Source organism: Cryptomeria japonica, chromosome 10 (genome assembly GCF_030272615.1).
Source record: "Cryptomeria japonica chromosome 10, Sugi_1.0, whole genome shotgun sequence".
Lineage (NCBI taxonomy): Eukaryota > Viridiplantae > Streptophyta > Pinopsida > Cupressales > Cupressaceae > Cryptomeria > Cryptomeria japonica.
The window spans coordinates 187,342,721-187,358,033 of NC_081414.1; the positions used below are offsets into that span (position 1 = coordinate 187,342,721).

General features: G+C 35.5%; 1 protein-coding gene across 1 annotated transcript in view; it reads left to right on the forward strand.

Moving 5' to 3' along the window:
- Positions 1-235: 235 nt before the first annotated feature.
- The window catches only part of LOC131073551 (ubiquitin carboxyl-terminal hydrolase 5), a 77,425-nt gene continuing 62,347 nt past the window's right edge, over positions 236-15,313 (forward strand). The window contains exons 1-5 of the mRNA XM_058009998.2: positions 236-612; positions 4,934-5,188; positions 9,899-10,043; positions 10,591-10,650; positions 10,753-10,848. Of these exons, the coding sequence (XP_057865981.1) occupies positions 464-612; positions 4,934-5,188; positions 9,899-10,043; positions 10,591-10,650; positions 10,753-10,848 (705 nt within the window). The 5' untranslated portion in view covers positions 236-463. The remainder of the gene's footprint in view (positions 613-4,933; positions 5,189-9,898; positions 10,044-10,590; positions 10,651-10,752; positions 10,849-15,313) is intronic.

The window sequence follows — 15,313 nt, forward strand, 5'->3', positions numbered from 1 at the left end:
ATTCCTAAATAATTATAAAATAAAATATAAAATAACTCTTGACTAAATGGAAAGAAGTATGATTTAAAGGTAAAAAGTGCGCGTCTAACAAAGAAAATGTATGAGACCTTAACAATCCATTTGAACAAAGTAAGTTTAACTATAGAGTTATTTTCTGTTTCTTTCTTTAGATATGACAAGTAAAAATAAACTTTCAAAAATCTCACGAAAATAAATGTTTAATTATTTATTTAATAAATAAAAAAATTATTGTCATTATATTTTCTTGCGGAACACAGCAGTGTCAGAGTTCGATTCAGTGAAATGGAGATCGCTCGATAAATTATACAGAAATCTGGCTAATGACTGGATTCGATAACAGTAACGTATTCACCATATATTCAAAACCCATTGATTGTGGTCAACAATTACCCCCAAAAATCTGATCACTAGGGTTTGAAATTACAGAATTCATCCTGTATGTATGACAATTCCTCGTTTAAATTATCAGAGAATGGAGACTTTGAGCTCCGTATTGACCCCCGAGGAAGAAAAAGGAGCGATCAGAGACATTACAGAAACTGCAGAAGCTCACATAAGGGAGGGAGACACATATTATCTTCTAAATTTCAGGTATTTATTTAAACTTGCAGGACATCTTTTTTATTTAAAAAAGAAAAAGGATAACTGGGATTGAAGAGGCATTGCCAGCATGAGAGATTCAATTTATTGTGAATCTCCTGCCGGCACTTGAGAGCATAGATTTTTGAGGATTTGATTTTCTTGTTTGGAATAAATTTCTTTGTTATTTTTTTTTTCGGCTTGGTTAACGTTTGGGAGGTTTGTAGGCTGGTTTGGGAGTTTGTTTGGGGCACATTTTAAATAATTTCTATATATGAACCACTTTTTTATGATTTGTAAACATGAGCCACACAAGAAAGCATTGCATAATTGTTAGACTACAAGGGCATTCCCATTGGAGTGAAAAACCTTGTTATTGCAATGAGGGGGGATTTGAACCCGGGGTACACTCTTACAAGTATATCCTGTTCGTATTATACCACAAGTCTTTGGGGATTGGATTGAATTTATTTTTTCTGTGGTGATTGCTGAAATTGGTTTATTAATTTTTACAATCTTTTCTTTTCTTGACAAGAGTATTTGTATGTTTGACAGCCTTTTCAACTATACATTTTGTCATTAAGCTTCGTCTGGCGCGTGCTTTGGAATATTTTAATATTTGTTAAGCACACTATAGTACTTGAAAGTTAAAACTATTGAAAAGCATGGACCAGCTAAAAATTGTACCTATGAGCTCTAAGCTGCATCATGAGTTATTGAGTTTTACCTAGTACTCTTTGACCTTCCTTTTGCTTGCTCAAGTTATTTTCTATTGGTTATTCTTCTAGCGCCATTGGCTCATTTTGGTTCACCTGTGGACATTATTTCTCTTTATCACCAACTTACCAGCCCTTAACACGCTGGCAATGGACAGATTCATTTTTTTGTGTATTGAAACTTCCAACAGAAATTGGCCTTGACATTTCACAAATTCAATGCTTCCATAAGATAGGAAATAAATATCAAAGCAACTTCCCAGAAGGCCAAAACCAGATTGATTGGAAAACTACATCCATCTGATCACAGTTTGCTAAGAAACCTACAATAATTTGTGATTAAAGTTGCTGTTCCTCTCAAGTTTGTCTATGGTGTAGGTGGACTGCCAAGGCTTTGATTTGCTCTTAAGCCTGGTCATATGCTCTGGAGGTGTGCTGGTAAGATGGGATCTAAAATGACCTCAAACTTTTTCTTATATGTCCTTGTTTGCTTTGCTTATCTTAGGTGAGGTCATGGGCTGCTTTCATTGAGGTGCAGGTTAATCTAGCACCACATTCGGATTGCATTTGAATTTTTCCTATTTTATTATGCCACAATCTTGACCCATTCTGAAGCCATAGGCCCTTTCACTGTAGTTAGTGGGACTTGAAAATGGGTCACAATTTTATGAGCGTCAGGCATTACCATTTGCATGCAATTACATCCCTCTTTTTAACTGCTGGAAAAGGCAGGCAAGCTAACCAACCCTCCCTCCTTCCTTGGGGTAGCACTAGCCATGGGGGCCAGCCACTTGGCGATGGGTTGATTTTCTTAAGAGAGTGATCTGCATGTCCTTGGCACTTGCGTCCACTTTCTTTTCTGGCCTATTTGTGGGTATGCCATTAAAAATTCATCGTAATTACCATATAATAAGATCCTTATCATTTATGCCCTAACCTGTTTTTTTGGGTGTTGGAAAAATGCTCAAGGGCATTGGAGCATATATTTTACCCTGGCAAGGTGGCTTAAACTTGTCAACTTTGGTTACGAAATACTTTCCAGCAATCATTAGATCAATCTCTTTTCAAAAGAATTGTATGGATGTGTTACTTCAGGACTTTCTGAATAATGTCTCAAAACATGCAAGGTTTTGATAGGCTTCTACCAGCTGTCTTCCACCCGTATGCTTTTTGCAATTGTTATTGTTTGCAGGTTATGGTTCTATGGGTTTGTGCTTGTGGCCCTGAGATGAAGAGGTCAATAAAGATCATGTTGAAAAGTAAGTTGATAAGACTCATTCTAATGTCCTCTACCAGGAGGTTGCCAGTTTACCAATAATTAACATATATCATTAAATATTATTATGCCTTAACTTAAGCGTTTGAGATTAGACAACAACTAATTCTTCATAATACAATCCTTAACCAATTATATTTATGGTTTATCCTTATTACTTCCCTAACCCTAATGGAGGATGGGGAATTACTGTGCTAGGGCTCTTGGAAACCAATCTACAAGCAGGCTCCCTCAAGGTTTCAAGAACACAGGTCCTTACCCCATCTTGGAACTTCTCCCTCAAGGTTTCCGGAACACCTGTCCATAACCCATCTTGGGACTTACCTGTCTTGTGAGGAATTACTCCGCCTCTCTCTACACAAACCAACCTATCCTCACGAAGGCATTAGCGAAGGATCAAAGACTAGACTGTTTAATATATTAGTCTTTCATGTACTATGAATGTATATGAAAATAAGTATGACTGTCACACATATTGCAGTCTATATTAATATTACTATTAAATTCTGCATAAGGACATTATTAGGCTTCATATATTAAGCATGCATATTAAGCACATCCCCATGCAGACTACCAAGAACAAGGATGTTACTGCCTGTATTTTAATAACAGTTCTGATCTGATCTAATCGATGGTGATGTCACTGGATGCTTTTGGTTCCTTTCCTTTATATCTCTCAATGTGAGGAAGAGGTCACACCTCTTCATCATGTATGCCCTTTGGCAAGAGACACACCCTTTCACCATTAGCACCTTTTGAAAGAGTGCAACTCTTCATTATTTTTTCCCTTTGAAAAGGACACAACCTTTCACAATCAGATCTGCACTTCTTATTTAAATTAGATTTGCACTTCTGATTCCCAAATTATTCCCCCTTCAAATGATTTCTCTTCTCCCTCTTATACCTCATATTTGGGGGAGTCACAACTTATCATTTCATGCCTTTTGACCATTCATTAACTTTAATCAAATTTTAATTATATTAATTTAATTTTTATTTTTTATTCTTTTGTATTTTAATTTTATTATTATTATTTATTATTAAATTATATGACAAAGTGGGGACATTACACTCATATAGCGAAGAACAAGAAAAGGTTTTTGATGGAAGTGGAACTAGAGTATGTGGTTGATGCTTTGATTGTAGCCTTGGAAGCAGAAAATGGGATTAAAACCTCAAAAGTAAAATTTCAAATTCAGTTAGGGGAGGTGGTGGGGTTGGAGGGTAAAAAAAAGGTAAAAGAAGACCCTTGGGACCTATAGAGCTAGTTAATAAAAAATGCAAAGCGTCACCCATCTGTGCAAATCGTCACTCTTCTTTTTAGTTAACCTATTTGACAACGCAGAAATTATCCCAGTAACAAAAGTCAACATAATAATCATTTGATTAGAAAAGAAAAAGAAGAGTTGTGATTCAGAGCTTTTAATTTGTGTTTGATTGTGGTAAAATTTTCCAAATTTTGAAGCGTAATGTGGAATTCAAATCCTTAAATATGCTATGTACTGTACTGCAAATGGTATTTTGAGAAGACATTAATCTTATCTTAACTTTCATTTACATAAGTTTTATTTCTCAGAGCTTTTTTTAAATACACAAGTTTTCTCTTAGTTCTATTTTTCAACACAATATTTGCTTGCCTTTCTCTATCATAATCTCTTTCTACTAATACCTTTTCTTTGTTTGGTTTCTTTAATACAGTTTGATGTCTTGTTTAATTCCGAGTTTCATCGTTGATTAGATTTCCCCTTTATATAAGTTGTACATCTTGTTCTCTTCTTGTTAGTGCACTTACCATTTTGATTGATTTTGTTTCCAGCTCATGTCATAAATGTTTTCCTTGTATACATGCAATTGAGTATATCTTTATTTTGTCCTTAAGTATGAAATAAAACTGTATGATATGCATATCTTCTACTTGTTCCTGTACATGCGTGGATTTTATTATCTTAATAGATCTGTTTAGTTTAGACTATCATTCCCTCTAATTTTGCTAATCCGTTCTGCCAGTCTACTAGTGTAAATTGTCTCTTTAGTTCTTCAAAATTTTCATTGTCTTTTGTCATGTTTTGTTATGCTTCAGAACATCTATTATGCTTTGACTTATATTCTCTAAACTTCACTGTTTAAAAGAACCTTGTACACTTAAATATGATTAAATTGTTCAAGATTTAGTTTCATAGTTAATTTATATTAGAGCTTCATGATTTGCATTAACACTCAATCGTCTCATGTAAAATTCTTAGCATACTTATAACTTTCTTAATACTTCTGATTGGTAATTTTCTGTTTTTCATCCATAAATCCATTGTATCATGTGAAATTTGTCTTGTTTTGTCTCCAGATGGTGGAAAGATTGGGTAGATTATGTTGGCCAGGATGTGACCAGTACAAATAAAGACCTCATGTTGCACTGTTCTAAGTCATATGAACATCCTTCTAATATATCAAAGAGGCCTCCCAGCATTGACAACTCAGATCTAGTTGCAAATGTCAAGTGTGAAGACCCTAATATAGAACCTGAGCTCCACAATGCACTTATGGAAGGCCGTGATTATGTTTTGTTGCCACAGAATGTGTGGAGACAGATTCTTAAATGGTGAGATTGAGATCTTGTTTTTAAAAAATCTTTTTTTTATCATATAAATATTATGTGGAATTCTTGATTGTGTGGAAAAGCAGATCTCAAAACTTTGAGTAGCATATCAAACTTGGGTTTGCTTGTTCTTCTTGAGAACTGTGGGCTTGTCATAAAGAGAACACACTCAGATGTGCTTCCTCTTTGCATTAATATCTATTTTTAATGAGAGACTGATCTGAAAACATTTTCTGCATTAAGACATTGAATTGTCTTTTCTAGAATGCTGGTAATTAATGAGACTGATGTATCGTGTAGATTGTTTTCTCTAGGCTTTAGCCATTTTGGCTCCAACCATTGGTTTGTTAGAATCTTTTGTTGTTGTATTCCTTACTTATAGCTTTAGCCTCTTTTTTCTTTTAGGCACAAGAGCTCATTTTCGATTTCTCGCTACTGCTAGTGTTTATTTAAATGTAACCTATAAAAGAATAATATCAATTTTCATATAGGCAAAGGCTCTTTTGTAGGTTTACCTATCATTCATTGATTAAATGCACACAAGCAAGCCTCATGTGTGTTGTATTTCTTAAATAATTGACAAACCTTAAAGGATGACAGTGATGGAAAGAACTTTATGGATACTGGTCAATCTTATTTTCTAGCAATTGATAATCATCTTGGTAGCTGTAGCCTCTAGGTTCTCTAATAAGGATCTTTGTGCAAAATTGGAAACCCATTGAAGAAAATAGGCTAAGCACCTTTGAGAAGGATGGTGGAAGAAAGGGGATATGGAGCTGCTCAATTTCTATACAGATAGTAATGCACAATCTGGATATCCTAACAATTGGTGATCATCCTAGTAGTCCTAGGGTCTCTGGTAAGGATCTATGGGTAAAAGTGGCAACCTATTGAAGAAAATAGGCCATGCACCTTTGAGAATGATGGTGGAAGAAAGTGGATACAGAACCAGTCAAGTTTCTATATAGATAGTAGTCTATTCTACAAATCTCATGGTAAGTAAGACACTTGAAAATCAGGTGCCCTTCATTCTCCATGTCATTCCCTCGCCATAAGATTGCTGCCTTCACATAACAGATTATAGCATTAATGGTAATTAAACCTGGGTGATAATAACAATTTACTAAAGGGGCCGACCAAGGTAAAATGGGATATAATTATCAGTGATTAATTAAAGGAATAATAAGCTGTGCTTTATGAAAGGATGCATCCCTTGCAAAGTGAAGGGGGTATGCCTCCTCATTAGAAGATATAAAAGAGAGGATAGTTCATATGTAAAGGGGAGGAAGAAACAATGGAGCATACGAATCAAAGAAGGATTAAAAGAAAGGAATTGGAAGAAAATAAAGACGTGACCATTTGAAAGGGTAGAAATTATGAAAGGTTGTACTCTTTCAAAGGGTGGTAGTTATAAAAGGTTGTGACTCTTGTAAAGGGCAGACATGATGAAGAGGTGTGACTTCTCACTCACATTGGAAGATATAAAGGGAAGAAGGTTTTATTTGAGGAGGACATGCAAGGGAGATCAATTTGGAAAATAATTATTATTCTCAAAAGGTAGCAATAGAGGGTGGTGACTTATTTTTTATGAAAGATGGTGACCCTTTCACCAATAGAGTGTAAAGGAGAAATCATTCCAAGATTTCAAGGATCACTTATCAATCATCATGCACCAAGACTTCAAATAGCTTCTATTCAATCATCAATCCTAAACCCATCGAAAGCAATCATTAATTATCAAATCAAGCAAATGATCAATCAATAAATTATCATCATAAATGATCAATTCATTCAATCAATCAAACATACAAACATCCATCATTCCAACATTAACTATTCAAGCGTCAACCTTTCTAGTATCAAATCATTCGAATATCAATTACTAAGACATCAACCATTCAAGCATCAATCCCATTCAAACATTAACTTGTCAATCCATCAAGAAAATCAATCAGCATTGATCTAGCAAATTCATCAAACAGTCAGTTTGAATTTTAGGAAGCGTCTTGTAGGAGTTGGAAGGACGCAATCCTTTCATTCTCCGGGCAAGTTAATTCCCAAAGAATTCATGATTTGATTAATTTTGAGGATTGTGCAACGATTGGTTGATCTGATTATTTTCTTGAATGTCTGATGTTTGATAAAGTTATTAACATTTTGAAGTAAGAATTATTGTTTAAGGTAAAGAAATCAGGAATATCCCAAAAAAGGGAGATTACAATTAGTATCAGAGTTTTGATCTTGCTAGCCTGCAGGATAAAAATAAAACGTACTCTACGCTAAGCATTTTAATGTGATCGGGTTTGACTACAAAGTTTTCCATCAATATTCTCTCTTACAAGTTTGATGGGACGAAACTCAGCCATATCTCTATCTTCTCTTCACTATGAATATGATTAACCACGATCTTTATACAAGGATCAACAAGAGCTAAACCGTTGTTTTCACCACTTAATTATCCAAATGGCTGTCATGAGATGAAGAGTTACATACCACAGCCATCTATACCTTATATCAAGATCAACACTGTCTTCATACACATTATATATGGGAGCTTGCCAAGCAAGGAGTCACATTCTTGATCTTCAAATTGAACACGTACTTGCACATCGTCAGTATCATCATCATCATCGTCACAAATGAACCCATCAGGTTGCATGCAATTGCTGATATGATCATCACTATCTGCACAGCTGTCACAAAGTGTGATTCATTCTTTTCATTTTCCTTGGACATATATATCAACATGGTCACTAGGAACATCACCCATACAAACCATCATGCAGATCCTTTGAAACTGCAGAGCTTGTAATTTAAATAAGGTCTTAAAAGGTGTCAAAGAATCCTATCCAAGGATTATGATATGTTGCTGCAGTTTTTGAGATTTTTGAGTCATTGATGTGCTTGTTCAAAGTCTCACAAACCCTAGACTTTGTTATCAAGATGGCACAGTAAATGGGCATGAGGTGAATAGCAGTCCTAGAAAGTTTTAAACAAACCACAGGGCAGTCAATTACAAGTAAAAGAGAGGATACAGTCACATGACTGTTAAAAAGGGGAAGGAATGAAATTTAGAGGCCCCCATGAAGAAGACAAGCCTAAAGAGAAATGATAGTTAGGGGCAACAATGGACAATGAAGTGGTTCATGAGTTTTATGGAGAGCAAGAATGACAAAAATCTACCCAAAGGAAATGACAGTGAGCAAGGATAAATAACAGAGGTTGTTGGCTGTCAACACAAATGATGGATGACAAGAATTAAAGGATAGTCATAAGGATGTTCTAAGTAGTCACGACAGTGTTGTAAATGCTAAGTTAACAGTGGATGCGTGAAACGAATTCAGAAGACACACAAAACATCAGAGAACATATAGAGGGAGGTTCTCAAGAGTGAAACGCAAACTAAAACAATCATGAAGACAAGACTGTGCTAGGTATAGGAAAGGTTGCAAAGTCAAGTGTACAAAAAACAGAGGTTAAATGAACAGGAGGACAGTTGGATAGAGATCCCTGCCTTACTCATTTTTGAAGGACGAGTTTATTTTTGTGTGTGACAATGATCCCAAGGAAAGATAGCAGCCTGTTATGAGTACAAAGACAGTCATGTCCTAAATTATGAAAAGTCAAGGCCATATAATGTATGGAAGAAACAAGTGTTGCGGAGTCCAAGAATAAAAAATTGTTGCTGCATCTGCACTTTCAGGGTATCAAGAAGCTATTCAATGCAGTGATTAATATATTTGTCTAAGGTTGTTGAAGAAGCATATACTAGGAAGATTTCTTCAAATGAAAATGCATTCACAAACAAAATGATAAACATTAGCTCTTCTGGTATCCATTTTTGCTACACAAAAACAAGAATGTAGACAGAAGGGCATCATTGGTTAGAAGCAAGGAGTAAATTATAAAACACACAACCACTAATGAAGGTTGACCGTTGAGGACTTGTTGATGGAAAGCAAACATGTGATCTAATCTTATCAGTGGTTGTCAAAGTTTTATTGCAATGTTGGCTGGGAGACTTGTTCTGGATTGAGGTTAATTCAACGTTTAACTACTTTGCTTCCAGCTGTGGTCAATTTCGATAGTGCTCACTACACTCTGGTAGGCCGGGGATGAAATACATTGAACTGTTCAAACTTATTTTTTTGTTAAACAATGTCTTCAATGTGTCTATCAGATTGGACAGAATTAAATTCACCAACATCATAATTGCATTACTTTCAGACTGACATTTTATGGGCTCATGTTATATTTTAGTAGATAATTTATATATCCATGCTTTTAAAATTTCCATTTCACTTAGTTTTTCTAAGTTAAAAAACTCAAATACTAATTCTTATATATTATTTTAATAGCCGCCCCACTGCCATCCCTGGAACCCACCCTCTTGGTCCCTGAAATTTGGAGAAACACTTATACTGTTTATTAGACCATAAATAGATGCTATACAGCCAACCAAGGGCAACCGCAAATAATGTACTAATTGTGTTATCTTTTACTTGCTTGCAGTTTTTTCCATTTTCATATAGGGAAGGAAGATGCATCTCCATTTATAATTTTTACTTATGTCCTTGCACTCACTTATTATAAATAAAGAGCACTTTTTAGTAGTTGTCCTTTGTGTATTTGTTATGGTTCTTTTTTGGTATTGAGTATGTTTATGATTCTCTGGATTTGTTGGCTTTTCACAAATTAGATCTTCCATTGCAGGTATGGAGGGGGACCAACTATAGCAAGAAAAGTAATTACATCAGGTTCTTCCCAAGAGGATTTAACAGTAGAGGTTTATCCTTTACGTCTTCGATTGATTGTGATCCCAAAAGGAAACCAAGTAACTGTTCAAATAAGCAAAAAGGTTTTTCCTTTGCCTTTATTTAATTTAACTTTAGATTATTTTTTCATTGGTGTTTTCAATAAACCAATGATTTATTTTTTATTATTCAAGTTATTTTTACAAAGTAAATGTTTTTGGCTGTAAGATAATTCTATTACTATATAATAATTTTGGCAGTGTTTTAGTTAACATTTTGGGTACTTTTGCATTAAATCTTTTTTCAATATGAAAAGAAAACACCACCTAGTCTTAAGATATGCTTAGTCTTTTGAAGTGCAACTATCAAAGAAGCATTGTAAAACGTTGCATTAGATTGGTAATTTGGATTTTGTATGTAACTTGATGGGCAAAATTTTGACTCATTGTCAGCCCGATGATTCTGCCTTTTTGAATTTTAATAAGTGTTCGCTCTTTAAGAAATATGGTTGTTGGTTGCTTCTGTTTTTTCTTTTGCATTTTTAGTATGATATATTGATACGTGATTGTATTGTATGCAACAAAATTTGTTAATAAGAGTTGGGTTTTTGTGTCATATTATTCCTTAATTGCTATTCCGAATCTCATTCAGGATACCATAAGAGAGCTTTGTAGGAGGGCATGTGAGCTCTTCAACCTTGCCCCAGAGCAAGTAAGCATTTAAGCATTAATTTTTCTTTTCAGTGTGGATTGAATTGTTTATCTCAATATGATTTCTTGGGCTTATATCAATATGTATTTTATTGTAAAACAGGTTAGCATTTGGGATTATTTTGGACAGACAAAACATGCTTTGATGAATGACCTGAACAAGACGCTTCAGGATTCTCAAATTCAGATGGACCAGGATGTGAGCTTATACTGTCTAGATTCTTTTATTGGACACTTTACTGGACTTATCATGGACAAGATTCTCTTGAATTTTTTTTCTGACAATAGGTTTTCACAGAAAACCATATTTTAAATTAAGTTATAACCCAATATATCATTCTTGGAAATTCTATCATGAATGATCATGGAATGAATTTAATTCTCAAGAACTAGAAGTCATTAAGTTCTGCATTAGTAATCAATAAAGCTTATAAGACATTTTATATGTGTTACATTAAAGCTTAGAAGATTCATAATTCATGAAAGAATGCCATATTAGCCTACATGTGGGCTATATAGTATATTATTACCAGGTCTCAACCACTGCACAATGTCTTGGAATCACCCTATCCACCTTTGATAGTTTTGATGGCACTTAGATGACTGAACAAGTCAACCTATCCACATGTAAAATAAAATGATTGCCATAGTTGGATTGATGCAGGAACATCTCAGGAAAGGCAATATTACCTGCATTAACATCAAAGAGATTTTGTGTTAAATGCTTTGATTCTTGTGATCTCATCATATTTATCATAGAAGATGGTGGCTTAAAATCTCTGAAATCAACTGCTTAAGTACAGCTGTCTGATTAGATGGATCAACAACATGAGGGGACTTTCAGACCTTTAAAATGATGTATCAAGCTTTGCCTCCATTGGATTGTGAAGGGCGAGGAGAACTGTTGGATCGGACTTGGATCCAATGGCAAAGGAAGGCTTTTGTGCCTTAAAGGATGAATTAAGCTTTGGATTCCTTTTGGCTTTGAAAAGGATTGAGAACTGTTCACCTTAAATTTAAAACAGATCAATGTCTATTGGATGTTTTTTGGACATTTTAATAGTGCATAAAATATTGGGCTTTTCTGAGCTGGAAGAAGCCTGAGAGTTGTTTGATCAAACTTGATCAACAACATTGTGGGTACTCAAGGGCATAGTTCATAAACTCAGACTTGGCAAACACTTGACAGCTCTAAAATTTGACATGAGCTTGAGACTTGGCTAACACTCAATGTTGAAGATTGGCAGCGTCGGTTATCACTTCCAGTCTGAGGAAGATGAAGTGTTGATCAGATTCCTACAGGCTGACATAGATAACCTAAAGGTTGTGATAATTATTGCGATGTAATAATTATATTGATAGGCATTATAATTATTATATTGGGATAATATTTGTGATAATATAATTATTATGACATAATAATTATATTAATATTATTATTATTATTGAGATTATATAATATAATATAATATAACTATCTTATATTATTGAAGATTATATTATATTATATTATTATGATACAATAATATTATAATAATACAATTATGTTATATAATAACATAATATAATTATTAGGCCAAAAGTGGTGACCCTTAGTGAAGGGACACCACCAACATATATATAATTGAAGTAATGAACACATACAACGTATGAATAGACAATATGTAGGTGAGCACCCAATAAACATATCTGATTGCTTACATCTCTGATCATCAAATTCAATATGGTATCAGACCTAGGTTGCGAAATTTGATCAGATTTGTTGAAGCAATCTAGACATCTCCTCATCTAAGTCGGAGCTTCTGTGGTGTCAGTTTCTTTCATCAAGTGGGAATCATGGATGTTTGGGAGTCATGGATGATACTCTAATTGTATCTTGGACCTTGCATCAAACCTACATTCCATCATCCATGCGAAGGGTTTTGAAGGGCGGATTGGCATCCATCCATGACCCTCCCACCTGTGCCCTTGGTGATTGACAGACGGTGCTGTGCATCCACGCTGCGCATCTAACTGCTACTGTGCGCATTCACCCTCGACCCTCACCTTCGTCTTTGCCATCGCTCATCCTCTAGGCGAGGTCTGCATCTTAGCCGGCGGCTCTACACGACAACGCGTCACACCTCCTCCATGTGGGCTGAACAGAGAGGCAAAGGGGGTCTATGGGGGCTTCTCTGCATGGCCTTTGCAGAGCGGCAATGAGCGGGGGTCTACAACACTCAGGAGACACCCCTTGGCACGCATAGCCACCCTGCAGAAAGCAAAAAAAAAAAAAAAAATTTCTCTCGGCCCGCCACATAGGCAACGTGACACCTAGGGCTCCACGACGGTAATGGGTCATCCACATCATGACACCCCTCAGCAGGGATAGAGATCGGACAGAGCTAGCAGCGGGGCGATCTGCACAAAGCAACGAACTCTCTTCCCTAGAAATCCGACGGCAAATTCGAACCGTCTAAATCAGATAAATTACTCGGGCTCCAATATATCAAGACAACAAATCCTTTGTGTTAGCAGCTTGCCATATGCTGGCCGCGTGGAATAATGTTGGTGTGGACCGAGATATGGAGAGCTTCAGAGAGTTCTTTGAGAATCCTTCTTTCAAGGCTGATGGCCTTAAGGTTTATCCTCTTTAGTGAAAACTGAGCAAACTCTACGTGGATGGTCACAAAATATTTCAGTCTGCTGTTTTGACAACTCTTAGCGATCCCTATATGTTGTCGTTGAGCTGAAGATAGATGATGAGGGATGGCGAGGGCCAAAGGCCACACAACCATCAGATCTTCGCTAGATGTTTTGGTATGGATGGAAATTCCATTGCTGAGAAAAATTATAAAAGGACGAATCAAAGATTGCATTTCTTCGCAGAGGAAGAATCAACATTCAGAGGGAGTTTGACATATCGTCACAAGTAACCTTGGACAAAGAGGTCAGAAGAGGGAGCCTGACTTTTCCAGCTTCAGAGGGAGTTATTGAGAAGATATGCTTCGATTGATATTTGAGGATCTCTATCATTTTGATTCAGAGGGAGTAATCCATGTCAAGATGGTTTCTCTAATGATCAATATTCAGAGGACTATGATTCATGGGATGGAGTCCCATGTATGTAGGCTGGAAAGCCTTTATGTTGACTCCTAGTTCATGATATTCCTGGTTAGATGGATACTTGGTGAGCTTGGAATACATCAAGAGTGATGCAGACTCCAACCTTGTATTTCATGAAAGGTCAAAGCATGTGGAGATCAAGTATCACTGTGTTAGAGACATGGTGGAAAGGTATGCTATTCACTAATGTATTCTTCTTTTCAAAAGATGTTTTAAAGTGTAAACTCTAGTGATTGCATTTCTCTTTGAGAGAGACTTAAGGAGAAAGCCCTTATCTACACCCTCTGATATGGTTCATGGTGGATGTCATGTGTGTGACTCCATGACAATTTTGGTTCAGTGCTTGATGAGCCCTTGTGAACATTATTGTGAGGTGACGATCTCTCAATAGTGAACACTTGTACATCTGATCATTATCGTAAGGTCACGATCTTACGATATTGATTGATTATACCATTATAATGGATATCATGGGACGTGATATCTATGGATATGTCATAATGGTTTATATCTCTAGTAGTAATATCCGTGGATATGCCATAATGGTGGATATCATGTGAAGTGATATCCGTGGACAAGCCATAATGGTGGATATTACATAAAGAGATATTCATGGTGGATTTCATGTGAGATGACATCCATGGACATGCCATTAAGTAATATCTTTAGATATACCATAATGGTAGATATCATGTGAAGTGATATCCGTGGACAAGCCATAATGGTGGATATTACATAAGGAGATACCTATGGTGGATGTCACGTGAGGTGATATCCTTGGATAAGCCATAATGGTTGATATCACATGAGGTGATGTCTATGGATGAGTCATGATGGTTGATATCACAGTAAGGTAATATCTTTCCTTTCCACATATGGATGTAGCCATTGTGGTCAACATCACTTTGAGGTGATATGTTTATCCTCCCTAGCTGAGAGGGAGTGTTGAAGATTGGCAACGTCGGTTATCACTTCCAGTTTGAGGAAGTTGAAGTGTTGATCAGATTCCTACAGGCTGATATAGATAATCTAAAGGTTGTGATAATTATTGTGATATAATAATTATATTGATAGGCATTATAATTATTATATTGGGATAATATTTGTGATAATATAATTATTATGACATATTAATTATATTAATATTATTATTATTATTATTTTTGTATTAAGTATCATAGACCACGTTACAATCTTATTACAAATACCAGCTCCTTTCGAGCAAACATATTACAAATACTAGCTCCTTTCGAGCACCAAACTAGAAACAACAATTGGAAGACCAAGGGTCACAACTTAGAAATCCACTTTAAACAATGTGACAAATACAATTAATGGAAGACCAAGAGTCACAACTTAGAAATCCACAAAGATGTCCCTCATGGGAGCTGAACTTGGGTCTCCACATTGAGAACTCAATGCTTTAACCAACTAAGCTCAACCCCCTGGACTTATTATTATTATTATTGAGAATATATAATATAATTATCTTATATTATTGAAGATTATATTATATTGTTATGATACAATAATATAATAATATAATTATGTTATATAAT